A 26,823-nucleotide genomic window follows, 5' to 3' on the forward strand; every position below is an offset into this window, starting at 1 on the left:
AAGTCTGTCATTGCTCGCATTCACACAGAAAGTTGTCGATGATCATCTACTTCTTGACTGAGTTCCATACAAAATAGTAAGCTATCAAATTCTAAAAAAGTCTTATCAAAACAAAATATAATATTCTAATTAAGTGTTGTACTTTTTGCTGAAACATCATTTTTGCATTAGAAGAAAAAATTAAGAAGAAAGTCAGAATATCACAAAAATTATATAAAATAACAAGTAAATTTTATTATGTTGTACAGTTTATGCCAGAAGTTGCGACACAATATTTTCTTCGTCATTCACATGATTTTATTTTCTGGAAGTTAATAAGGCTAAAATATGATTTTTTTCAAAACGGTTTTCATGTAAGGTTTAGGACAGATGCTCCCAGCCAAGTGGGAATTTCATATTCTCAGGGGGGCATGAGGTTAATCTTTTAATTAGCTGTTTTTAGTTTAGGAATATGGAAACTACTTTTATTCAAGTTTCGATTTATCAATATTTTCCATACCTTTTTATTGTTTAATGTATAAAAATATATTAAAAATAATCTAAATAAAAATGAATGCATATATATTTTTTTAGTTGTAGAAAGGTTTAGGGAATGATCTGGCAGTGGTGAAAGGGTGCATGGAGGTTAAGAACCACAATTTTAGGATTAAATTCTCTTAAAGATTTCCCTTTTAAAGAGATTGCTGTTTAAACCGAAATATGTTTTACAGCTAAAGATCTTGATGTTAAACAATTCGATACTCTACACAATAAATTTATTGAAAACGGACAGTATTTTTTATGTACAACACATTTAACTGAATGTAAATTAAACAAGACAAGACAAATTATCCAGAAGAGAACTATTATTTTTTAAACATGTGTCCTTACTTTATATATAAATGTAGGATATCAGCAACTGGTGAATCAGAGTGTGTGAAGAAACTGATGTTTTTGTGGAAAGTCATTCAAATGGTCTCCTGGGCCTTTTTTAAGCTCATCAGTGCCTTACGATCATAGTGAATATCTCACCTTATAAAACATAATGTTGGCACTGACTGTTGCACAATGCATTCTGGCTGTTGAACTTGACTGTTGGCACAATGCATTCTGGCAAGAGATGTTCTCCAGGTAGACTCCAGACCCAGACTCTGCCATCCGAACGGTAAAGGGTGAACCTTGATTCATCACTCCAAAGAACCTGTTTCCACTGATCTACGGTCCAATTTCGATGTGGTTTGCACCACATTAACCGAGCAGCGTGGTTGGACTTTGTGATCAAGGGCTTATGGGCAGCAGCATGACCATGAAAACCAAGCAGATGTGCTTCTTTACTTATGGTATTTATTGAAACAATACTCCCGGATGCCTGTTGAAACTCCTCGCGGATGAGGGCCATCAGTTGGGTGCGGTTCTTCCGAATTTCTCTGGACAGCACTCGTCGGTCTCTATCTCCCAGTTTCGTTGGTCTGCCGACTCAGGGCACATTCTGACAATCACCGCTCAACTTCCACTTCTTAATCACATGGGCCACTGTCGATTTTGGGTACTTCAGATCGCTAGATATGTCCAGGGTTCGTAGCGGTCCTTACAAGTGCTTATAAGTCCTTATATTTGAAAATAAAATATAAAGGCCCTTATATGTGCTTACTTTTTCTTCAAAGCCCTCATTTTTTTTGTTTTTAGTGCTTTTTTTTATTCCTTTTTTTTTTTTTTTTTTAATGAACGCGCATATTTTCCCCGTACCAAAGCTGAAACTAAATAAACAACTTTTCTTCCTTATATGCAACGTCAGATGGTAAATCATACTCCCGGAAATTGCTTTTCCCCCTTTCTCTGCATTAACGTAACCTATGGAGCGCGCGAGAGTACAGACAGGTGCACGTCGTGCTGTTGGTTAAAAAATTGCGAAAACGGTAGACAGTGCCGGTACATTCAGTATTCTTTTCCTCCCACCCAAATATTACACTCGTTTGAATTTCTATCAAGAATTTAAGGCTCTAGTATAGAATTGGGTTCCCCTTCAATTAGTGACAAATTAAAAAAAAATTTTGCCGATGAAACCTCATTTCTGGTTCCCATGATAGTTTTAATATTTAGCTTCCTGATTTTTTTTTAAATGAAAGTAGATTGATGTGTACATGGACAGATTTAAAACAGTGCACAATGCCTAGTTTGTGCAATTCTGGGATTTTTTTTAAGTGAAAAAAGATCGATGTGTACATGGACACAGAGTTTGTGCAATTCTTTGACTTCTTATTTTGGTTTCGTGTAGCGTTCATCTTGAAATTGTGCTTTCTTGGTGCCGATCTTGGCGTAAAAAAAATAATCGCCAATAAACAAGGGACACCCAATTGTAAACTTTTACCGAATTTAACAATTTGCATTCTTGTTCCGCGTGGTCAGTACATATTCGTGTTTATTATGATCGTTATGCTTATATTATGAGCATATGCGTGAATATTTATAATAATATAGTTGCAGTAACTGCTGAAATATAGATAAACTTCCAAAAATGGGTGTGTTTTTACACAGATTAGCTTTCTAAGGAATAATATTCGGAAAGGCTTAAATAAAAGGAAAGTAATCGAATAGTCAATTCCCCCCCCTCCCCCGGTACATTAATTATACAGTACGGAGGTTGGGAGGTTCTCCCCTTTCTCCGCAAAACCTCTAATATTGATGCAGCGGACTTTTTTTTTTTGTCAGTGTCCAATCTGGATTGAATAGGACTAAAAGTTTTGCGGTCTACCCAACCCAAGCGAAGAATGACTCTATTCTGGAAATTTAACACAGTCTGTTCAAAATTAGAATCAAAAACACCCCAGATTAGTAAGTCTCTTTCTCTTTCTTTATTTAGTTCTTTATTCTCCGAATACTGGCAGCTGTTCATTCCGATTCCGATTGCGTAGTATCACATATGGAAGAATTACGCCGTACGTATTGCGCAATAATGTTTGGGGTATTTTGCAGAGATAATTAATTTTGATGTTCAGCCTGAGATTTATTTATGAACACTTAAAAGAGTTTTACTGTGCTTTCTAAGCAGAATATTTCTCAGTTCCGTTGGTCTATTTTTATATGATGCACATATCGAAATGTCAAAATAATTTATTTAGCCGAAAAATCTAAAGAACAGCTACAATCTCCCCCCCCTCCTCTTTTTCCAGTTACGCTCGACTATACGGAATATTCGGCAATTTCCGAGTATGCGGGTTAGTTAAGCTTTTACTATTAAAGGATGACTGCATGAAGCAATTTCCTGTCTCCTGATTTCAGAAATGTGTCTCTTTTTTACTTAAATTACTTTGCTTGGAATATACCGTAATTTCCGAAAGAAAGGCCGCATCAGCATAAACGGTGCACTCGAGAAAAATGGCGGGAAAAAAAATTAATTAAAATTACACAGAAACGCCGCAATAGATTTAATTGCACGTGACATCGTCGTGGGCCGTATAGATGCAAAATCTCAACCTATGTCTTGATATATGACATATAAGTTAAGAAAAATGCATGAAATGAAATCATAACTCAAAAATAAAGGTAAGAAATGTTGAAAATATATTTGCGTTTACGAATATATTTATATATACCCACTAAAGAAGTCCATATTTGTAATACTCAGACTATATTATAAAAAATGTTGCAACAACGAACTATTAAATTTGGATTACAAAAGGAAATTTTAAATTTTACTTACAAAAGGAATTACAGCAAACTATACATCATATGAAGACATCAAAATCTGATTCTTCACTTTCTGAATTAAAAAGATTTAGTAAATCCTGATCTTAGTCCAAGTCTTCCAGATCATCACATTCATCCTCTTGGTTTACAGTCTATCTAAAGATATAATTTCAGCTTCTTTGAATCCTGCTATTATTGACGATGTTTTTACCGATTTCCACGCCCTTCTTACCCACTTTGCAACTTCTTCATAAGATGCTCTACGCATTTTGCCGCTTTTGGTATACGTATGCAATCCTTCCCTCATCCAACACTCCCACCGCTTTCGGACTTCAGCTTTGAAAGATTTATTACCTGACAAATCTAATGGTTGTAAGATTTTTGTCAAACCACCAGGAATTATTGCTACGGTTGTAGACAATTTTTAACATCTGGTTTTCACTGACTCAAGTAAATGTGCACGCATGGAATCCATTATCCATAACCCTTTTGGTTGGAAAAAAGATCCCTTACGATACTGCCAAACTTTTTGTAGCTACTCATGCGTGATTGTTTCGCACATCCAGCCGTTCTCGTTTGCATAATTACATCATTAGGAAAATCTCCCTTCGGAATAGTTTTCCGTTTAAAAATGATCATCGGTTTTAGCTTGTCACCGTTTGTGGCACAAGCTAACACGCATGTAAATGATGTTCTTTCATGCCCTGTCGTAAGCACATATACAGTTTTTGCACCAGTTTCATCAACAGTTCTGTTTGCAGGAGAGTCGAAAACTAACGGCGTTTCATCCATATTATCTGTGACCGAAGAAGTTTCCTTTTGTCAATAATATCTGTCACATATTTTAGAAAAGGTGCCTTTTTATCCTGCCAGTCCATTGGTAATTGTTGCTCGACTGTTGTTCTAGTACGCCCAGAAATATTTTTTCTTTTCATAAATCTGCTACACCAGCCAAGGCCCTCTTTTGAAATCATTTATGTTCATTTGCTTTGCTATAAATTTTGCTTGTAAGCGAATTTTTACAGTCAAAGTTGCCATTCCTTTTTTTCGTTGCTCCTTTATCCAGTTTGCAAGGTCGTCCTCTAGATTCGGCCACCTTACAATACCACTTCTTTTGGCTCGTTTCTGTTGTGACATATTTTTAAGTTCTTTTTCAGTTCTCCGACGTCGAATACATTTCTCGTCCACTTCACACTCTCGAGCTGCTGCTCTATTTCCAATTTGTTCAGCACGTGAATTACATTAAGCTTTAAACCAGGAGTATAGCTTCTGTGCCGTTCAGGTGCCATTTTAAAAAAATTTCCGCTCTTAAAAACTATCCAACAAGTACTTGTACTTACAGTTAAAAACTGTCCAACAAGTTAAGTAAAAAACTATCCAACAAGTACTTGTACCCAAACTGATGGGATCCGTATCTGGCAGAATGCCAAGAAAAATCGATTCATGCTGAAGGGGAAATACATCAGAGTTCGTTATTGCGAGGCAGGTAGAGTCATGTCCGCCTTTGAAAAAAATTGCAGAAAAGCCAGGGGTGGAGAGAGGATGGCTCCTGGAAGATTCATGGAATGGCAGAGCAGAGAGACTATTCAAAATGATGAGAATGCTTATTTCAAAGGGGGAAGAATGTTATTGTTCTGAGATCCCATTTAGGGTGAATAAGGCATGTAGGTCCATTCAAGGGAAAGAATGTAAACAAAATAACGTTCGCAAAAAGCAACTGAGTGGTCTTTTGTGTTGAACAACTGAGTGGTCTATGTACAATGACAACGCCATCCAAACTATGTACAGTGACAAAGTTATTCAAACTATGAAGAATGACCATCAAAGGAAATATTTTATTTTTAGTGCATCTAAACGCCGCATGGGTAGAAACGCCGCACCCGCTGAAAATTTAAGTTTTAAATATGTAAACGCCGCGGCGTTTCTTCTGGAAATTACGGTATGTTAAGGGAAAACTGTTATGCAATGAAAATTTAGAAAATGTTCAGAATTTTGATTTAAGTTAAATTATTTAAATATTAATATGAGTGGGAAAATAAATTGTATTTATTATTAGGTGCCAAACGAATACAATTAATATGGCTTATTATTATTTATTTTCTATATTTTGAACTGAAATTTCATCATTAAATCTTGTAACATAGTTTGTTCTGCATAGTTTTTTTTTCCTGTCATTGTAAACTAATTCTGTAAATTGAACTGTCATTTAAAATTTAAAAAAAAAAAAAAAAAAAAAAAAAAAAAAAGTGATACTATTCTGTTTTGAGGGCCGTAAAAAAATTGCAGCGAAAATGTATGCGCAAAAGCATCAAATCTAGCAAACGCACCTATTTAACAGGGCGCAAAATCTAGCGTACGTGCTGATTTCAGATTGCGTCAGTTTATATAGTTCTATATTTCTTAAGACGCCATTGAAATACTAATATTAATTTTTAAATCTTTTTTTTTATATATATAATATATACATATCCTATAGATTTAACAATTTGGGAATTGCCCATGACGAAAAGTCGGCAATAGAATTTGGGGTAAAGTGCAGAATCATCCACTGCTTGACACGTTTTTAAGAACTGCACATACTCAGTATCCATGTGCACATCGACCTATTTTCACTAAAAAAAAAAAATATCCTAAAATTGCACAAAAATGACAGCGCGCACACCCTTGACTTTATCTATGTACACATTGATCTATTTTCACTTAAAAAGTAAAAGAAAATTGACAAAAATCCAATTGTTTTTACCCTTGTAAAAAGCGGCGAACAAATAAGTGAGCTATTCTGCACTGTACCGAGAATATTTTCAAAGAAAAGGCATCATTCATTATAGAAAATTACGTTTGAACAACCAACGAGATGAAATTATGCTTTAACAATGAGTCGGTAGAGAAATAGCGATGCAGGCATCCATTCAGTTATGTTCAACAATTTTTATATAAATTATAATAATAAAAAAGTATTATATAAAATTAATCTTTCATCTAAATTAAAACATCAATCTTAGATAGTTATTTATTATTATACTTCCTCTCTTGCCGCAATTATTTTTGGCAGCATTGGCATCAACAATAGTTTGACGAATTTTTACGGCCCTCGAAACCGAATAGTACCAAAACAGTTAATTGTTTTCCATGTTTGAGGTAATGCATTCTCTTAATAAATATTGCATTGCTCATATTTTAAATTACAAGTCTAATTTTTCTTTTAAGGTTATGCAGTTGTGTATAATGTAATTAGACAGGTGCTTTTTTTTTCCTTAAAATGTGCTTGAAAAGTGCTTATAGGAGCTTTTTTTTTTAACTAAAATGTGGCTACGAACCCTGTATGTCCCTTAAGGATCGGCCACATTTGTGATACCCGAAAATTATACCTTTCTCGAAATCAGAGAGCTTCGAACTGCGAGGCATCTTGCATGCAACTAAAGCTGATGCTGTTTCCTACACGATATATACCAGCGGATTCCGTGATGTACCTTAGAACCGCAGGTATCGTCATTTGCATAGGTGTCCAAATACTTATTGGTAGTCAGTGTACATTGTGATTTCCTTGGGAAAATTTAATTCACTAACAAAAGGTATTTGGGATTTTCTGATTATTGCAAAGCATTCTAGATTTATCTGTTTTTGTAGAAGGATGCCTATAGGGAAGGTTTTTTTTTTTAAGGCAAACTGGCAGAACCTAGAGGTGAACTACTAGTGTTTCACATCTTGCTGCTGATTGACAGCAAGGGATATATGTCACTGTGAGATAGTAATAGTATTTAAAACTACACCTTTCCAAATAATAATAAAATTCTAAATACTGACTGCACTGTACTTATTAGAGAAGGAATTATGTACGAAAGCAAATAAGCACCAGGGTAATCCGGGTAACACCATGGCATTTCCAGTAATCGTAAAAAATGTTGAGAAAAATTTTTCAATTCATTCCCACAAATATTACCCCTCCCCAAAAAGTATTTTATTTTTCATACCTTCATGGATTACATAGGATACTTTTGTAAGATAAATGTAGTATAAACCGGGATATCATGTGTGTTATAATTTTCACTGTACTCCTGAGGTTTGCTCAAAAAATGATTAGTAAGTAAAATACTGTTTTTCTAATATTCTGGGTTAAGAAAAAACACTAAAAAATTGCACTTTATCTTGGTTTTCCTATGTGTAATTGATGTGAAAGTTTCTGTTGCAAAGCCACTCCTCAGAAGCTCACTTTTTGTTAGTGTAGGTAATGGTAGTTCTAGGGTATCCTTGCTTGCCTTGATGACTTAAGACTCCTCAAGGTATCTTTCTATTTACCTTTTTTTCATTATATTTATATAGTCTTTTATTTTTTCACCTTCATTACAGAGTGTGTTTTGAGGTAAAGGGTGTGCTGAAGTTGTTGATTTATATTTTTAGCATACACTCCCTTTGTATTTATCATTCAAGGAAACTGCATTTTTGGAAAGGAGCGTTCTACTTTGGTCTGTGCTTCTTATAAAATCCAGTCTGTTACCGTGCATTCATGTTGATGGCTTGGTAATAAGACTGAAGCTTCTGTATTTGGAAACCCTTTTTGTTGGGATCCTATGAACATAATAAGGTCAGGTTAGCACATATGCATCCATTTGATGGGCTCGGTAATGGTTAGGGTGACAGGGGTCTGTATCTTAAATTTTCTCATGAACACTGTAATGCTTCCTTTAAATTTTGAAAAGTGATAGTTTATCTTATAAGAAGGTATGGACTCTAGGAAACGTCTAGGAAAGCTTGCTTCGTCTTTCCCATTTGCTTATCCTGATGAATTATAGAAGTGCTTGAAGCTTATATGCTGATGACCTAAAGAATGTTAAAGAACTTCATTATTTTTATTTGCTGACTGAAGGCTTAATCGTCCGTATACTGCTTGATTTTGATACATCCTGGTCCTGAAATATGGGGTGGTTTTTTTTTTTTTTTTTTTTTTTTTTTTTTTTGTCTCTATCATCATATATTACTAGTCACATCTTTATAAACAAAATTAGTATAATGCAGGAATTTTAATAGTTTTTAATTTTTAAAAAACATACAATATGGCTCGTGATTTTAGTGTGTACGGAATAAAAATATAAAAATACACAGGATATTTTTGATTTTGATAAATGTACATGCTAACTAATTTGTACAGCTTGTACTTACTTATTATTATATAATTTTTTTTTTAGTGTACTAAACTTTGAAACATGGCTCTGAACATAATCCAACTTTACATTCTTCTCACCAAATTTGAGTCTCATTACATATTTTTTTCCCCATTGTTGTCTTTTTTTGAGCGACACACAGCACATTGCCTTCTAGTTTCCTTTTTTTTTTTTTGCTATAGGATTTGGTTGTGGCTTGCAAATGCTTCCCTGCAAGGCAAATAAAGTTCATACTATCATCACTAGACCATACAGATGAGCATATAGCAGAAGAGTATTTGTCAAAGATTTCCTCTTACAGCTAACTTGAGATGAAGAAGATTTTTTCCTGTTTGTTATTTTTCTGTATATTATATACGAATTCTACGTTACTTGATCCAATATGTGAAAAAATATTGTCTTGTAATGTATCTGAAGTTGTTTTGGGGTACTAGAGTAGTACATCTCCTAATCAACACCACCCATTGCAAAGTTATAATCATAAATTACTTTTGGCATTCGTTTTTCTTTTGCCGTCTGTGAATAAACTGATACAGATGGTGCATCAAGAACTGAGCATATTTACTATTTTCTTATCATTCAACTTTAGCACCATAACTTTTCCATGCTGATATTCAATGCATTGTGCAAGTCCTTTCTAGTACTACAAAAAATTTCATGTATGTCTGTTTTCTTTTGTTGATATGTTGAGTTTTCAAGTGTGAAATGCATGCCTTTTCCGAAGTAGGTTTACATAACATGAAAAATTTTATTCCAAACATAGAGCATTTTAGAGGAATATACTGTTTCCATAAGAAATGACTGTTATAAAGCATTAGGGATTCATCTACACTAATCTGTTGTTTAGGATTGTTTCACAAAACTTATTCCTAATATTTTCAATGACATCATAAACTTTGCACTACTTAGGGCAAGGGTGTGTTGGAGGGTCATAACTTTCGTTATCAACAAAATGAAGATTTCTCTTCAAGATGTAAAAATGACCACATGACATTATTTGAAAATATTGGTTTTCTTATAGATTGCCTTTCTGACCAATACCAATGATAATTTTTTTTAATACTATCCGTTGCAAAAATAAAAGTGCAAAAAATAACATCATTTTGTCAACATTTGTCGGCTACCATGGCTTACACTTCTTTGAAAGTTTAGGCTTCTTAGCAGGATGTTGAGATGCAAATCTATTAGTTTCATGTACTACAAATCAAGTAAGTCCTTATCCACAAATAAACTAAAAAGCTAGTGTTGTATCTTAATTTCGTCATTCCACTGAAGAATATGCATTCATACTTTATATCAAAATATCTGCATGATGTATTTTAATATGTTAAGGCAGCTATTTAAACTTTCCTCTAAACCCTTTAGAATGATAACAGCATCATCATTTTGGTATCCCATTTGCTTTATGCTCATTGTTATATCATGGAAGTGAGAAGTAAATTACTGTATATCTGTATAATTTTAACCCTCTGAAGATTTTGAGGAAGGTAAGGTATTGCTTTGTAAAAGCATCAGCAGCTTTGTCAACAAAGCTTTTGAAAAGTGTGGAACGTTTCTTTCACTGAATGCACCTAAAGCATTAAACAGTTTTCTTAAACCCCCAAACACCTGCAGAGAATCATCAGATGAACTGATTAGTGTTAGCTGTAAAAGTATCAATCACTGTCAGAACTTTGACCTTCGGGAGTTTTCAAGAAGTAGCGCTTAGAAAGTTATACGACTTATAAGTAATTGTTCGCTTTAGTTTAGGATTTTGTTACCAAATGAAAATTTTGTGGGAAACTGAAAATCAAGACTTTCAAAAAAAAAAAAAAAAAAAAAAAAAAAAAATAAATAATAAATTTTTTTCTCTGTCCATAAACCTGCATTTTTATTGTATATATATATGTGTGTGTGTGTTTGTATATATATATTTAAATTTTTATGGACATTCTATGTGCATATGGCTGTAATATCAAAATATTTTTGTGTTTCTAATAACCTTCACTTTAGTTATTTAATTTACCTCTTATGTACGATTGCTTGCCTAGGATAAAAGGAATATGTTCTCACTGAAACAATATTTTCAATAGTTCCTAGGATAGTTTGCTTTTTTTTAATAAAGTAAACTATCTTGGGAACTTAAAATTTGTTTTTTTATTTGCAACTTTGGGTATTTTTGATCCAGAGTTGAAACTACGGATATAAATAATATCTCGCAATTTACGTGATATAATGATAGAACTAATTAACTGAACATGAAGTAAAAAACTTGTTTATTTGCTAATCATAATTACAGACGTCTTAAATTTTTATCATGCAGTTTTCCACTTTTGTGTGAATAGCAATAAGTAAGGAAGGCTGCGAGTTTATTAATTTTCCCATAATGACATTGTTTTTTTAAAGAAAATCTAGGAAAATATGAGTACATTTTACTATTTCACTACTTATTTTTTTGGGGGAAGGCTGAGAGCAAATAAACAGTTGCTGTTAAAAATCTTAGTGTTGAAAAATTATAACAGCATTAATGGGAGAAAAAAAATTGGATTTTGATGGGTTGATTCTTATGGTTTTGTTAGTCTGTATGCCTTTAATTCTTTCTATCTATATATAGAAAGAATATACATATATAGAAAGAATTAAACAGAGACACTAATGCTCATGATGCTTACATATTTTTTATTTAATTTGATTATGGCAAAGCACTCTAAAGTTATCTACATAAGAGTAGGGATGTGTTTGTGGAGGAATTTCTGAGGGAAACTCTCGTATAGACATTGCACATGGGGAAAACAAAGAAAATGCCTACGCAGTGAGCTCGTTTGCCGGAACTCGAAGTCGCCAGAAGTCTTTTTCATCAAAGGTACCATATACAATATGTGGAATGACTTTAAGCATATTGCTTTATTTATTGGAAGCATATTGCTTTTCATTCTTATCATCCCTCCTCTAATTTTCAACGCATATCCTGTCCTTTCTTCTATTCATTTTACATTACCCCTTCTTTTCAACGTGCACCCTATATGAAAATGCTCAATCTGTTTTTAGAAATAGAGGCCAAACATTTCTCAGTATCATAGGAGAAAGACATTCAGCAGAATGGAATTTTACTCGCAGACATGTAAGAATGCATGTCTGTGAGTAAAATTCCATAGGAAAATCTGCAGAATGCTTCAATTTTATGATAAAATACCCTATTTGCCTGCATAATAGTCGCAATTTTTTTGCTAGTTTTTCATTGTGAAAGGTCTAGGTGCGACTATTATGTGGGAGAAATCTACTACACAATATTCTACACTTTTGACAATTTTTTCTGTTTCAAAACGGGTTTGCAACTATTACGTGAGTAAATATGGTGTGTGCATAATACTCTTTTGGAAAAAAAATCGAAGCTTTGTGAAGGAAGTGGTTGTTTTTGATGAAATCGATATGTGTATTGTTCATACACAGACAATAAAATGATTAAAAAATCAAGGTCATAGTACCTGTTCACGACTCGCAATCACCCATTGAGTGTTCAACTTAGTAGTTGGTCTAAATGCCCCTGGTGGCAATGCATGCTTGAATTCGTCGAGGCAAGGAGTGGTAGAGGTTCCTAATGTCGTCTTGCGATACATTCTGCCAGGAATTCATCAGTTGTTGCTCCAGATCTGCGATAATTTTGTGGTGCCCGAATCAGGCGGCCTACCATGTTCCAGACATGCTCGATTGGTGAGAGGTCTGGTGACCTTGCTGGCCAAGGAAGAGTATCAACCGCACAGAGACAGTCGAGAGATATATGTGAGGGGTATGTGGCGTGGCATTATCTTGTTGGAAATGGCCCCAGGATGACGTGCCATGAAGGTTAATGCAACCGGCCGCAGGATGGTATCAACATATCATTGAGCTGTTAAAGATGCACGTAGGATGACTTAAGATGACCTTCTGTCATAAGAAATAGCACTCCACTGAATCATACCACGGGTTATAGCTGTATGCCTTTGTAAAACAAAGGCTGATTGGGACCGCTGGCCCTGCCCTCTCCAGACACGAAAACGATGATCATCTGCTTCAAGAGTGAAGCAGGATTCATCGCTAAACACTATACGATGCCAGTTTGATGGCAGCCATGATGATCAGCTGCGACGCCACTCCAGACAACTCCGCCGATGTTGTGGGGTCAAAGGCAAACGTTTTAAAGGCCTCTGTAAGCAGAACCCCGCCTCAGACAAGTGCCGTGAGATGGTGGACGGTACCATGGGAAGTATAGACGTGTCTGTAGTTCGTTGAATGGTTGACAATAATACCGTTGGAGCGGTTCGGGCCTGGCGATCAATCATCATATCTTGCATCGCATTTGTGCTCCTTGGCCTTCCAGAGCCAGAGTCTTCATTTCATTGGCAATTTCCTTGTAGCGACCATTGCTGCCAACATCTTTGCACAACAGTGTCTGTACACTGCAGATGGCGGCCTACTGCTCAATATGACCACCCAGCTTCAGGCAACCCTACAATGTGGCCACATTCGAAGTTCTTTAGTTGTTTGTAAGGTTTTTGATATCATCGTTATGGCATCTATAGTTTCTTTAGGAAATTACAATGGCAGCAACCAAAAAATCCCTGTTCGCTTTGAAACTTTGATCATTTGCATGTTCGATTAAGGTGTTTTTGCATACCAAATTTCGCCACAATCGCAAAAGTCCTTTTAGGTGCTTCGATTTTTTTTTTCCAAAGAATGTATATACCAGGGGTGGCCAACCTGCGGCTTGTGAGCCACATGTGGCTCTCGATAAATGTACCCGAGTTCCCTTTTCATTTTTGTGTTATTATATTAAAAAAAATTATTATCGTTCTGTATGTGTTTCAAAATGTCTTTTAAATTACAGACAACAAATATGAAAGACTAAGTGCAATGTTGCATCAAATTTCATTTCTGTCCAAGTTAAGAATGATATGGTTCATCGAAAACTGCACGAACAAACATAAACAATGGCGTAACAGTTCCATTCATCAGATTTTCTTCCCCTTCAACTGCCTCGTGAATTATGAGAAACATAAGGGAGTCAAGGCCTTGTCCGGCCAATTGCTCCTCGGCGAATGACAAACTATGATTCACGTAATCGACAAACTCAGATTGATTTTGAATTTGTAAACTTTCATTGCAACGGACAGTTGACATTGTGCTGTGGAGGAAACAATTTGTATCACTCTTGCTACAGATATAATTTGTAATCTGGAATTTTTGGTAAGTTAACTAAATTTGTTTCATAGTGTGTAACACATGTTGTTATTGTTTTAATAGCACAAAACTTGTATTTTCTAAATTTATGTATTTATTTCCAGTTCTTTTAAAAATATGACGACAGAAAACGAAAATAAAAAAGAAAATACGTGCAAGGAAATAGAAGTTTTAATAATGAGTGGGAGGAGAATTTCTTTTTTATTGACAATAACGGAAAAGTATTATGTGTTATTTATAGTTCTGCGGTCAAAAATTATAAAGCTAGAAATTTATGTCGACATTATGAAACCAATCATCCTCAGTTTTCTAATCAGTATCCACCTAATTCCAAATTAAGATCAGATAAACTTGCTTTTTTAAAATGAAATTTAAATACACAACAGTCAATTTTGATGACCTTTAGCAATCAAGCTAATAATGTGCCTGAAGCCAGCTTTGTTATTTCCTGGAATATTGCTTGTGCAAAATGCCTGTATGGAGAGGGGAGAGTTTATTAAAAAAACTTGGAAGATGTACTTAGAGTTTTAGATCCAAATAATGCCGCATTCCACAAAGTTGTTTCGCAAATTCCCGTCTCGAGACATGAAAACCGAATGATGCATAACTGCAATTAATACATTTCTTGAATATAATTAAAAAAATTATTTGAAGAACTGTATTTCTTTCAGCTGAGCCCTTGGAGAAGCGACAGATATCACAGATCTTCCACAATTGGCAGTTTTCATACGTTTTGTTTCACCTGACTTCGTTATTAAAGGAGAATTATTAGATTTAGTACCTCTTCAAGAGTCAACCCTTGGTGTCAATATTAAAAATGCATTAGATTCCATAATGAATCTTATGATGTGCCTCTTAATAAACTTGTAAGCATCGCAACTGATGGAGCTCCGGCAATTCTGGGTAAAAAAAAAAAAAATCTGTTTTATTGGGCTTTTAAGAGATGATTCTCAAATTTCACAATTCATACCAATTCACTGCATAATTCACCGAGAACATCTTGTTACAAAATATTTAAACTATCCTGATGTTATGAAAACAGTGTTACACAAAAACAGTGTTACACATTGTAAATTATATTCACACCAATGCAAAAAATCATTGACAATTAAAAAATTTCCTTGAAGAATTAAAGGACGAAGAACTTCCAAATGTCATTAATTTCTTTTCCATTATTACTTGGTTATCTAGCTATGACGTATTAAATTGATTTGTAGATTTGTTTGATCAGATAACTGCATTTCTAAAAGAAATGGAAATAATCTATTCAGAATTAGACGATGACGAGTGGTTACAAGACTTAATGTTTTTGACTGATGTCATGGAACAGACAACCTTAGACAGTCCTCCATGAAGGCATCCCTCCTTTGGCAGATAGCCCTCGGACACTTTGCCGAATAAACCAAACCAAAAAGGATTATTTCAAACGAAGCATAGATATTAAATTTTAAATAGTCCTGTTTTGTTCTTAGGCTGTGAAATTATTTTAGTGGACGGGAAGGAAGGATACCATAAAAACTGAACATAAAATTTTACTGAGATGTGAAAACTGATTTCAAGGAATAATGCATGTATTGGCTTTTTTTTAGTAAAACCCCAATCGTAAGTATTAACTAATGAATTTAAAAATAAATGATAATCAGTATCTAATTTAACATAGCACATCAGTCCTTAGTCGTAAATAATGCCTACTAGCAGCCGAGTGGTAATGTCACTGAACACTAGTAGTTTGACCTGGAATTGAGTTTTCCCTATGTGTAACGTGAATACGAGCCAGTTTCCTTTAAAAAGTCCCCCATGAAGCCATCCCTCTCCAATCACAGATAGCCCTCCTTTGTCTTAATCAATTAACCATAGTTGTAAATAAATTGTTTTCCCTCTGAAAGTCCTCCATGAAAGTTAAAGTTGTCTATTTATCTTTATCTGAACATCTAATTGTGTCATTTCAAATCTTGTTCCAGACAAAGAATCGGAAATTCTTATTTCCTTTTTCGATTTTTTTTTGCATCGCCCAGATCATTATCATATTTTTTCCACATTCGTTTTGACGATTTTTATTTTTTTATCACTTACGCCTGTCCAGTCTGGGACTATGTGTGCAAAACTCATATGCTGAAAATACAACAAAGTCAAAATGTAATGTTGAGAATAATTTCCAATAGTCCTTGGTTCTTTAGGAACGAGGCAATACACAATGAGCTGAACATTGAAAGCATTAGCATTCACATTGCAAAAATTGCACGAAAGTTCTTTAACAACATCGAAAAAGTTAATAACAGTTCCATCCCAAGATTAAATTATGATTACACCAGCGAAATAAACAAAAAAAGACCCGGAGCAGTTCTCTGGCACTTAATTTAATTGTATCAGCTGTTTAAAGTACTGTAATTTGCATTTCTATGTTTATTCTACTCTTAAAAGCACACACACATGTGTCGCCATCTGTATTTCAGAACGTGAAACACTAAATTTTAACATCACTACCTTGTTTTATAAAAAATTCCTCTTGTATATTTATTTAAATACTTATTTCACAACACATTAATTGATTAGGCCAACTTATTTCAGTTCAAGATCTTTTTACTTGACATTATTGTATTTAAACCCTAAAACTTTTCTTAATTTTATATAAATTAAAATTACTCAGGATTTGCATTAAATTAAATCTTTAAAGTTTGCCCCCATCAATGCCTGATGAGCAAGAAAATGCACTCTCTTTCCAGGACACCCATTGGCTCACATGACCAGTAGCTCCTCCCACCCCTCCATGGACCTGCCCTGCAGCTTGTTTCTCACTCATTTGAGCGCCGGAAGTTGAAGCAGTAACTGTTACGCTTATCTCTCCTGGATGGACATTCTGACTGTACGATTTGTGTATACGCAAGGCTCATGAATTGCTTATCATCAGGAATTGCTATTGCTTATCTTAACCAATGCCATAATACTACGCCCACTGAATCTTCTTGAGGAAAAATTTTCCTCAGTTACAAACTTCAACATGTTATGCCAGGAAAGATATGCTTATCTGCACATATTCTGCACAGGATGTGGCTGTCCCAACCTAGGAGCCTGCTGAAGTGCCCAGCACCTGAGCCTTTGACGATTTTTTAAAAAGCTATTTACATTTTTCTTCTACTTACAGTTATTTTTTATAAATATTTACTCTAACCTGCTGAGAGTTTTATGTCCCAACCATTTCAAAATTTGGAAATAAGCACATCTTCATAACAGTAAAATACTGACAATTAAATGTGATTTGAACACTTTTTATTAGATAACACTTTCAGTAAAGTGGAAGTATTTTGCTTGCGGTAAAAAATGCATCATATGATTTAATCTACTTTTAGTACTTTATTTTGTTAATGCCAAAAAGCAATTTAATCTTTACGATATTATTTGTGAATGATTTTCATATTATGCCAAGAAAATTTCTCAGTAGTTCTTTTTAGACATGAAATCAGAAGAGTAAAACAAAATTTTTTTTAAGGAAACGCACGTTGTCATCATATTTCAATGTATAATTTGCCCAAACTTCATATTCGCACAACTAAATTTCGATTCAAACCTATAAATGACACATTAGTTTAAAATGGAATTACATGATTCAAAAATTTCATTTTCATTTCAGCACAAGTATTGAAAATACATATTAAAGTTACTGTATTTGCAAACTGTTATAGTAGTTTAAAAAATACAGTTTTTTAAGTCAATGCTCACAGCTAAAAATAAAAATTATCTCAAATTTTTATAGCTCTGCGGACATTGTAAGATACCTGTTTAAGTATTTATTCTATGGTAAAAGAAATTATTTGTAAATTAGGTGATGCTAAATTCTTTGATTGTTATTCATCGGTTCCATGCAAATTACATTTACTTTTGCAGAAAAAAATTTGTTTCATAAATTTTTCGCATACATAAAGCTTTTGGTTGAAGCCTTTTCAGTATTTTCCAATTTTGGCACGAAAATTGCGCTCAGGTCAGCAGATGGTACAGCTGGATTTGAGGTTCCTATTTATGACCCTCGCATTATAACATCTTTCTCTAATGATTGCTCTTTCCCCACTACCAATTAACCGCAACAGGAGGTCAGGAGAGCAACAGTACAGAATATTCCGTCCTCAACGATTTCGGGCAGGAAAATGTAAGGCAGAAAAAATCGTTTGAAACGATTTGGGATCCATCAAGATCTGACAAAAATATTCTGTTCGTAATGATTTGGAAAGCTACCTTTCAATGTGGAATAATCCGTCGGTAACGTTGAGAGGGTTAAAGGAGAGCACACTGTATTTTTGGTGTCTGGTCCCAAGCTGAAATCAAAATTTCTGGTGATTAAATCAAATTCTTCAGAAGCACAGAGCACAATAATTAATAGTTACCACCCAAACTCGTATTTCATATGCTGGCACTTCAAATTGATATCTATACAGACTACTATCAGCATTCAAAGGAAATAGTATCTATTAGCTTCTTTCATATTTATTTAATCAGGTCTATAATTAATATGAATTTGGATAAATCTGTGTATAAATATTTTTTTCCATGGGCAGGATAAAACTTGCTAAATTTTAAAATAAAAAATTTATTTTTTAAAGGATATATTTTCATGAAATTAATGCTAATATTAAAATATTAGATCTTTAAATGTTTTGGCTAGAAACATTATTTTGTTGCTATTAATATTTATTTGAACCAAATTTACCTTTGAAAGTTAGGAATTTAATTTGGCATTGTAACTATTAGTTTTTATATTTTTTAAGTGTAAATTTTCAAAAACACATGAACATAGTTACATGTAGTACTTGATGAAGGGACATTATCATTACAAATGAACATGGGACACAAACCTTTATGATAATGCATCATCTTTTACAAGTAATGCATATTTGAATTTTTCAGTGCAACATCATACCTTATATTGATTTATAAACTCATTTTTTCTTTGCAAATCAAGCACAACTTTAGCACTACATTCTGTGGCAATTTAGAATACTCTCAAACTCATAATGAATTGGGAATTTAACCAGAGTATTTTCTGAATTCTAGATTGGGGGTTGTATTTAATTGTTTGATTGTGGGTTGCTGCTCTAATTTATTCTTTCCATGTTTCAGGGAAGAGGATTCTGAAGAAGGTGCCATTTCGACATCGAGACGTATCCTTTAAATTTGTAAACTCTAGGACTTTTATTTATTTTCTGAATTTTTTTGATTTAGTTCTTCTGTAATTGTAAAATACTATTGAGTTGCAGGTTCATGAATTGAGTATAAAATGTTATTAAAGAGAATGTTAGGCTAAAATGATGTGTTAGCTGCCCTGAATTTGATCCTCATTTAAGATTAAGTACAGTTCACTCCTGATTATCCACAAAATTGGGTGGCGCGGACGCCGCAGATAATCCGAAAAAAGCTAAATTTGGGTATAGCAAAAGAGAAAACAGACATTCCAAGTTTGAAAAATCGTTTTATGTACAATAAAATGTAAAATAAACAGCACGAAATGTTTAACTTACACTTCATATTTTAGTATATCACTCTAAACTGACCTAAAATGCATTTTTGTTAATGAAAACAGAAAAGTGCTTTGTACTTAGGAGAGGCGTCAAGGATACACAGAAAAATTAATAATAATAATACTATGTAATATGAATAATACTATGTAATTACAAAAGCCTAACTGTAAAACTACACCTTTTTAAAGAAATCAGTCATTTGTGTTTGCTTCTTGCTTTGGAAGCATTTTTTCTTGATCTGAGATTGCATTTTTCGTAGCATAAGTTTCTCGGCCAACTCCACGTCGTCTTGTTCTTCCAAATGGCTCAGCAGTCCGTTGACTTGTTGCAAAGCCGCTTCATGAGTCTTTTGCATCTGCACAGTGGGCTCTTCTTCGCCTTCACTTCCCTCTCCTTCATTCTCGGTCTCTCCCCTTGCTTTCTTCACAATTTCATCATCTGTCAAGCGCTCGAAGCCAGGTTCGTTGACGTCACACTCCAACCACTCGTTAATGTTTTCAGCATCGATGTTCTCACCACCCGAAACTGTTTTCACCATATCAGCAAGAGTTGCCGTGGGCGTGTGTACATCTTCATTCTCTTCTTCACAACTCAAAGGGGTTAGGTTGTTGTTGACTTCAACATTAGGCATGAGTTTTCTTCATGATTTTATGAGGGTTGATGGTTTCATCAAGTCCCATGCAGATGCAATATCGTAGATGCTGTCCAAGATTGTGTAGTGTTTCCAAAACTCTTTCAGATCATAACCTTCTTCAATTTTGGTTATTAGCAGCTTCGTTCGGTATGTTCTCTTCATTGTTGCAATGACTCCTTGGTCCATGGGTTGGATTAGCGCAGTAATGTTTGGGGGGAAGAAACTTTGCAAAAATTTGCTCATCAGAAGACTTTAACAGGTTTGTTGCTGGGTGAGAAGGTGCGTTGTCGATCACAGCTTTTTTCAGGCATGTTTTTTAATTTAAGATGTTTATGCACTTGAAGAACAAAGATTTTGTCGAACCATTCTTGAAAAATGTTTCGGTTCATCCATCCTTTTTTTTTGGTTAAAGTAATCAACGGGCAGATTTTCTATCCTTGTGCCTTTGAAAGATCTCTGTTTTTTTGACTTTCCAATGACAAAAAGTCTAAGTTTATGTCCACTGGTAGCGTTACTGGAAGACATGATTGTGATCCTTTCCTTTGCTGCTTTTATGACCCGCCGCTTTACTTTCACTTTCAAATGTTAAAGTGCGAGTGGGAAGACATTTACACAAAAGTCCCGATTCGTCGGCATTGTAAATTTGTTCAAAAGATAGCTCTTCTTTTAAAACAAATTCTTCAAATTCATGGTGGAAATCGTCGGCTGCTTGTTGGTCACCACTAAGTTTCTCCCCATGAAGTCCAATTTCTCGAATTCCATGTCGCTGCTTAAAACGAGTCAACCAGCCAGAAGACGCATCAAAATTTCCTATCATGCCTAACAACTCAAAAAAGGTTTTTGCCTTCTCTGCAATGATAGGACCATTTACAGGAGTACCCTCTTTTCGAACTTGAGCTTACTACACTGTCAATGCCGTGTCTAGTTCATCAAAGGTAGAACCCTTCATAGTTTTTCACGTTTTCATTGCGGAAGCACTGTCCGAAATTGATGCAAAGTTCACCTGCTTGTCTTTTTGCTTTAGAATGTCACGCACTGTTGTTTCCGTAATCCAATTCCATCTGCTGCCTTGTAGCGCCGTTTTGCTACTTTGTAGTTTTTGCGCAATCGGCAGCACAACGTTCTTTCATTTTCCTGACATTTTAAATTGGTAACGAAAAACACAAAACCAAAAAGCACAAGCACTGAACACAATAAAAGATAAGAAATTAACTCCAACTGGTTCGCAAACACTATCAGGCTTAAACCAACAATGGCGAGTGGGAAGAAGTGGACGTGTCAGTAAGATTAAGACGAGAGAGGGCGGTGGAGCGGGCACTGCAAGGGTGAGTAAGAGATCACTTACTCATCAGAGGGGAAGGTCCGAGAAGGCCTGCGATATTTTTGCCATAACTAAGCACGACGTTAGCAAATTTAGCGTTTCGCTCAGTTTTGTGAACATTTTTATTTTCTTTGCTTTACACTTGTAAAAAAAAAAAAAACTGTGTGGCAGGCGCGGATAATTGGGAGTCTGCTGTAACTGTGCCTTGTATAGTGTAAAGTTATCATTAAAATTTTAACAGCAGGAAGTTCTTAGGATACAGTCAGCCTGACTAATGGCATCATATAGTTACAAAGGAGTATAATAATATTTAAATATTTAAATTCATATTTTTAATTAATAGTAGTAGTAATTAAATTAATAGTTTATTTTGCATTTATGAATAAATCAGTGTTAGTATAAACATTTTCTTGCCACATCTTTACACTAGTTTCAAAACTGTGGCTCGTAAGTCGGTATAACATTTTAAAAGTTACTATATGTGTCAGATTTCATAGCTGTTGCAGAATGTGTCCAGTAGAATTTTGTTAATCCGCACTCCTTGGGTCCAAGGATGTGTAGATAAGAGACTTTAATGGATTGTAAGTCATGTCGTTTTGAATTTTATTCATATTTCTGTTCAAATTCTTGCATCAAATTTGTATTATTTGCACATAAGCAACTACCAAAACATATACGTTCTTTACGAATTACTTAATCATGATTTACAGACTGCAACACTATTCTAATTTTAAACTACAATTCTATGTAAAGAAAATAATGCGAGTCAAGGAACAACAACAGTGGAGAGAAATGGGATAAATAAGACGGAAATATTTTGAGGAAATAAAGAACTCTAGTAAACATACATCAAAATACTGTATGTGAGAAAAAAGGTATATTTGCCTTATAAAGGAAAAAAAAAAGAATGGAATGTGCGTTAAAAAAAAAGAATGGATACTTATATGAATGCACTGCTTATCAAAATCTCAGTGTTCAGGGTTTTCTCTAAATTTATTATGTTCACTAATTCCACCATTACATGCAGGAATTATCAACATTACTAGTAGGTGGCATAATTAAAATTTTTGGTTTGTTAGTGCTCTTATCCCATTTTTCTGTATTGTGTTTTCCAACTTTTGTAACAAGAAAACCTCTAAGTGTTGTTTTTTGGTAAGTTATCCCTATTAAAAACTGGTGTAAACAAGCAATACGAAAAATAAACAAAGCAGATATGAGGGGCATATAAGTTAAACTCAGCACCTGAAAAGTTATGTGCAGATAAATTATTTATACTCACTAACTGCATAAATTAAAAATGAATATTAAAAGCCAAAAGAAATTACATCCAAAAGTAGGAAATGATCTAAAACAAAATTTGCAGAGTTTTTCGGTCTGTGTTTGTTATAAAACAAGAGCTGTGGTATGCTTACAAATCATGCTAAATACTGGAATTAGATAAAACTGCATCTTTTCGTTTTGGCATAGATATTGATCAAAACTACATGAAAAATGTGTTTTCACATTTCATTGCTATTTTTCTGGGCAGATGGCACTATGCTCATTGTTTGCTGTTTTCCTCCTTTTGTTTCTGGTATAAATACAATCATCACTTCACTTTTTTTTTCTTTGCTAATTTTTTTTTTTTTTTTTTTCCCTGGATGAAGAGGGATCTATGCCTGATTGTCATTGAAACAAAATAATTTTGTTCAAAATCTGCCAAATATAAGGTTGCTGCCTAATTTCAGTTTTACATTAGCATGTTCTTCTCTCTCAAAATGCTAAATAATTTTAGTAATGAGATTAATTTGTTGCTTTAATAAAAATATCTTATAAATGCAATGTATTTTTGTTATAAAGTTTATTTGTATATCTATATAATAAAAAGGCACCGTTAAATTTATCATGCTGAATTTTCTATGAACTAAAAATTATTTTATTTACATTCAAAAGCACACGGATTACAGGCATTTGCGTATTATCAGAATTCTGCAGTAATATATGAAGGAAAAGTGTATTCTTTTTAATAACCTAGAACAATGGCAGCACTTATTTTAATACGGTTAATAATAATGGGGACAAAAGTTTAGCACACATTGTTTCATCACACTTGTTTTCATTCTTTGTAGAGAAGTATCAGAGTAATGAAAATAACTGTACGTGTTTTTCAGATTACTGTATTAATCTTTATTCTAATAAAAGGCTTTTTATTGCAATGTTCTGAAATCTTTCGATTTTACTTTATTCCTAATAAAATCTGCCAACATTTAGAATCAAGAGGATGGAAATCACAAGAAAATGCTTGTTTCTATCTAAAACATTTCCAGTGGGTAAAAGTTTAGAATGTTTATATTGTAAAAACATCCTTTTCCAAACAGAGTAAGAATAATAATTTATTGCTCATAAATTAGCACATAACTAAGGAATACAAAACTGTTTTGCTAATTTTAGAATGATATAAATAATAGAGATATTAGAAAATATGATTGTGACTGTTAATTGTATCTTCATTCAGATATATTAATTCCCATGAACTTTGATTTTATTATGGTCACTAATGCATAGTGATGTTCAGTTATGGTCACTTATGCACAGTTTCATTTGACTATTTTTTTTATCAAAATATGAGTCATTGTGATGATTTCTTTAAAATAAATTTCTGTTTTGTTCAGCCACCTACTGCATTTTTTCCAACATCGTCCAGTTATTCTTTGCTTATCTTCCCTTCAAAAATGCTTGCAAGCTTACAGTAAATGAGACATTGATACAACATAAGTTAGCTTTCTTCTTTAATATATAATGTGCCATCCCCTAAAGGACACTTTTAAACGTAATGAAACTTACTTTTTTATTTTACAGGAAATCAGTCACTTTCATTGCACCTCTACATACTGCCATTTATCAGATATGTGAAGTGCTGCTATTCATATTTGATAATTATATCCTGTATGTGATTATTATGATTTCAGTGTTGGAGGCATAGTAAGAAAAGTGACTACGTGGTGTGTGGTTTCTTCTTCCTGACCATTTGCTTCTTAGAGAATGGGCAGTGATGAACAATGGCATGCCTTCTCGCAAGCATGATTATGCAGTAAACATGTTCCTCACATCTGATCTTAAATGTCATTCATATGGAAATAAGTATTCTTATTCTAATATATATAATCAGTGTTAAAATATGCCATTAATGATTTCCATAGCAAACTTTCAGAGTGTAAACATTGAGATACCTTTAGCCTGCAGGATATAATATTCAAAAAGTGAACATGACTTTGTATATTTTGCAAATGGCAGTGTCTAAGGATGCAGTGGATGCATTTGTGATTTCTTGTCTATCAGAAATAATGGTTTAATTGCATTAAAAGTATGTTCACCTGCAATGCCTTATATTTTCAAAGTTGCTCCTATTTGAACTTTTTTGTGTGGGCTTGGTTTTAATTAAAAGAGAGTTTCATTATTATTATTTTATTAAATTATGCACATTGTACTACCTAGTATCATATATCAGTTGATGCACTATTATTATATTATATATTCACTGTTCATTATATATCTGAGTCGCATATATAAATCCCTGATATAGATAAAATTGATGTATTATTGAGACATACTTGAGAAATTTAAATTTGTCTTATCGCTGTAATGAATTTTTTTGAGCAAGAAATACATTTGATTAACTTTAATGTTTGCACATCTTCTTACTAAATTAATGCTATGAGCAAGAATCACACACTTGAAATCTTTATCCCATACTTATTATAAAGTAACTGCAGTGACTTTTTTATTAGACCTAGAAACATGCTCTGTTTAAAGCATTTTTTAAAATTTCAGTTGGGTATGTAGTTTACTTATCACTATCAAAGGAAAAGGAATCGCCTTATATTACCGAATCTAGTTATATAGTTCACAGAATTCTAGAGATGAGCAGCTGAAGATATTTTGTACTTGGCAAAATGCTACTTGACTGATTTATTCACATTAGATGATTATTGCAAGCAAAGACAATGACCTTTCAGTGGTTGGGTTCCATTCTTAATACCTTGAGCTGTGAAAATTATATTTTGGCAGTTATTTATTATTTCTGAGTATTTTTGTCTTCTTTTCATGTGATACTCTTTTTGGATATGTGTAATGTAGGATTCTCAGATGTATTCGATTGCCATTGTATGTGATAAGAAAAGTATCCAAGATTTCAAATTGTGTTCAGAGTCATATGTGCTCATAAGCTGCTGAAGTTTTGAAATTTCCATGGTTAACTTATCATTTTAAGGTGTGAGGTGTTAGATTTAGAATTAGAGAGCAATCTAGGAAAAGTTGTAATTTACTGAATACAGTGTTGTGTGTTAGGATAAACTATTACAAATGACAAGAACTGGCTGCATTATCCACCAGTGGCTGAGCTGTAAAGTCAGCTCTATGGTGGAACGTATCGCATATTGAGCTTGGAAGTGACAATCTTCCTATGTATGTTTGGATATGTGGTAGTTATGGTATTGAGCCACTGTGCCCTTAATTTTGTACTTTGCCTTTGAACTTTTAAATTGAAGTAACTCATAAGTGTGACTAGAATCAGTCATAAAAATCAGGTGGATTTAGAAAATTGGCTGAGATCTGTAGTCTGAATTACAATACGTATTGAAGTAGTAGCAGTTGCAGTACATATCGAATTGAGTAGCAGTTAGTCTGAATTGCAATACATATTGAAGAACATATTTGGATCAATTCTCATTTGAAAACCTTTATTCAACAACAGGTAGATACTTTATTGATCATTAGCTTGATAGATTAAAATCCATGAGTGTTTAAAGTAACATGTAACTAATTATAGTTTAAACAGGATATTAAAAATAAAATTCACTAGATGTATATTTTAGTACATTTACTCATTATGCTGTAACTATTTTTATTTTTCTGTGCTTTTAACTGATTAATTTTGGCATTGCTCTCCTCAGAGTAATTCCATTTCAGTATCCGTCATTTAGAAATATCATCTAAATGGTAGGAAATTTTCATGCTTTTCAAACGTTTAGTTTGTAAAATAAAGCCGTGGCTAGATATTTTTAGTCAGTGATTTTGAACTATCAGCCCTGTTCTGTTTTGGAAATGTTAGCAGATTTCAACTTTTTAAAGTTAGGAATATTATTCTCCAGAAAGGTTTTATACACCTTTGCTGTTTTGGAAACAGCTTTCAGTTTATATATATACATATAAATATCCACTGAGTGTACATTTTATTTATTTATTTATTTTTAGTCAAGTTGTGTGCTTTGTAGAAATGAATTGTTAGTTCTTCATACCTGTTAAAATTACTTCTGAAAACTGTAATGATAGATAGTTTCAAATGGGCAAACTTGCAGCTTT

The 26,823-nt window shown here is 33.7% G+C and overlaps 1 protein-coding gene across 1 annotated transcript in view; it reads left to right on the forward strand.

Moving 5' to 3' along the window:
* Positions 1 to 26,823, forward strand: part of LOC118197410 (coiled-coil domain-containing protein 43-like) — a 76,174-nt gene that overhangs the window by 35,523 nt on the left and 13,828 nt on the right. The window contains exon 4 of the mRNA XM_085809113.1: positions 19,131 to 19,171. Coding sequence (XP_085665239.1) covers positions 19,131 to 19,171 — 41 coding nt within the window. The remainder of the gene's footprint in view (positions 1 to 19,130; positions 19,172 to 26,823) is intronic.

This window comes from Stegodyphus dumicola, chromosome X2, assembly GCF_044657685.1.
Source record: "Stegodyphus dumicola isolate Sdum_Otavi_A_Nest chromosome X2, ASM4465768v1".
Lineage (NCBI taxonomy): Eukaryota > Metazoa > Arthropoda > Arachnida > Araneae > Eresidae > Stegodyphus > Stegodyphus dumicola.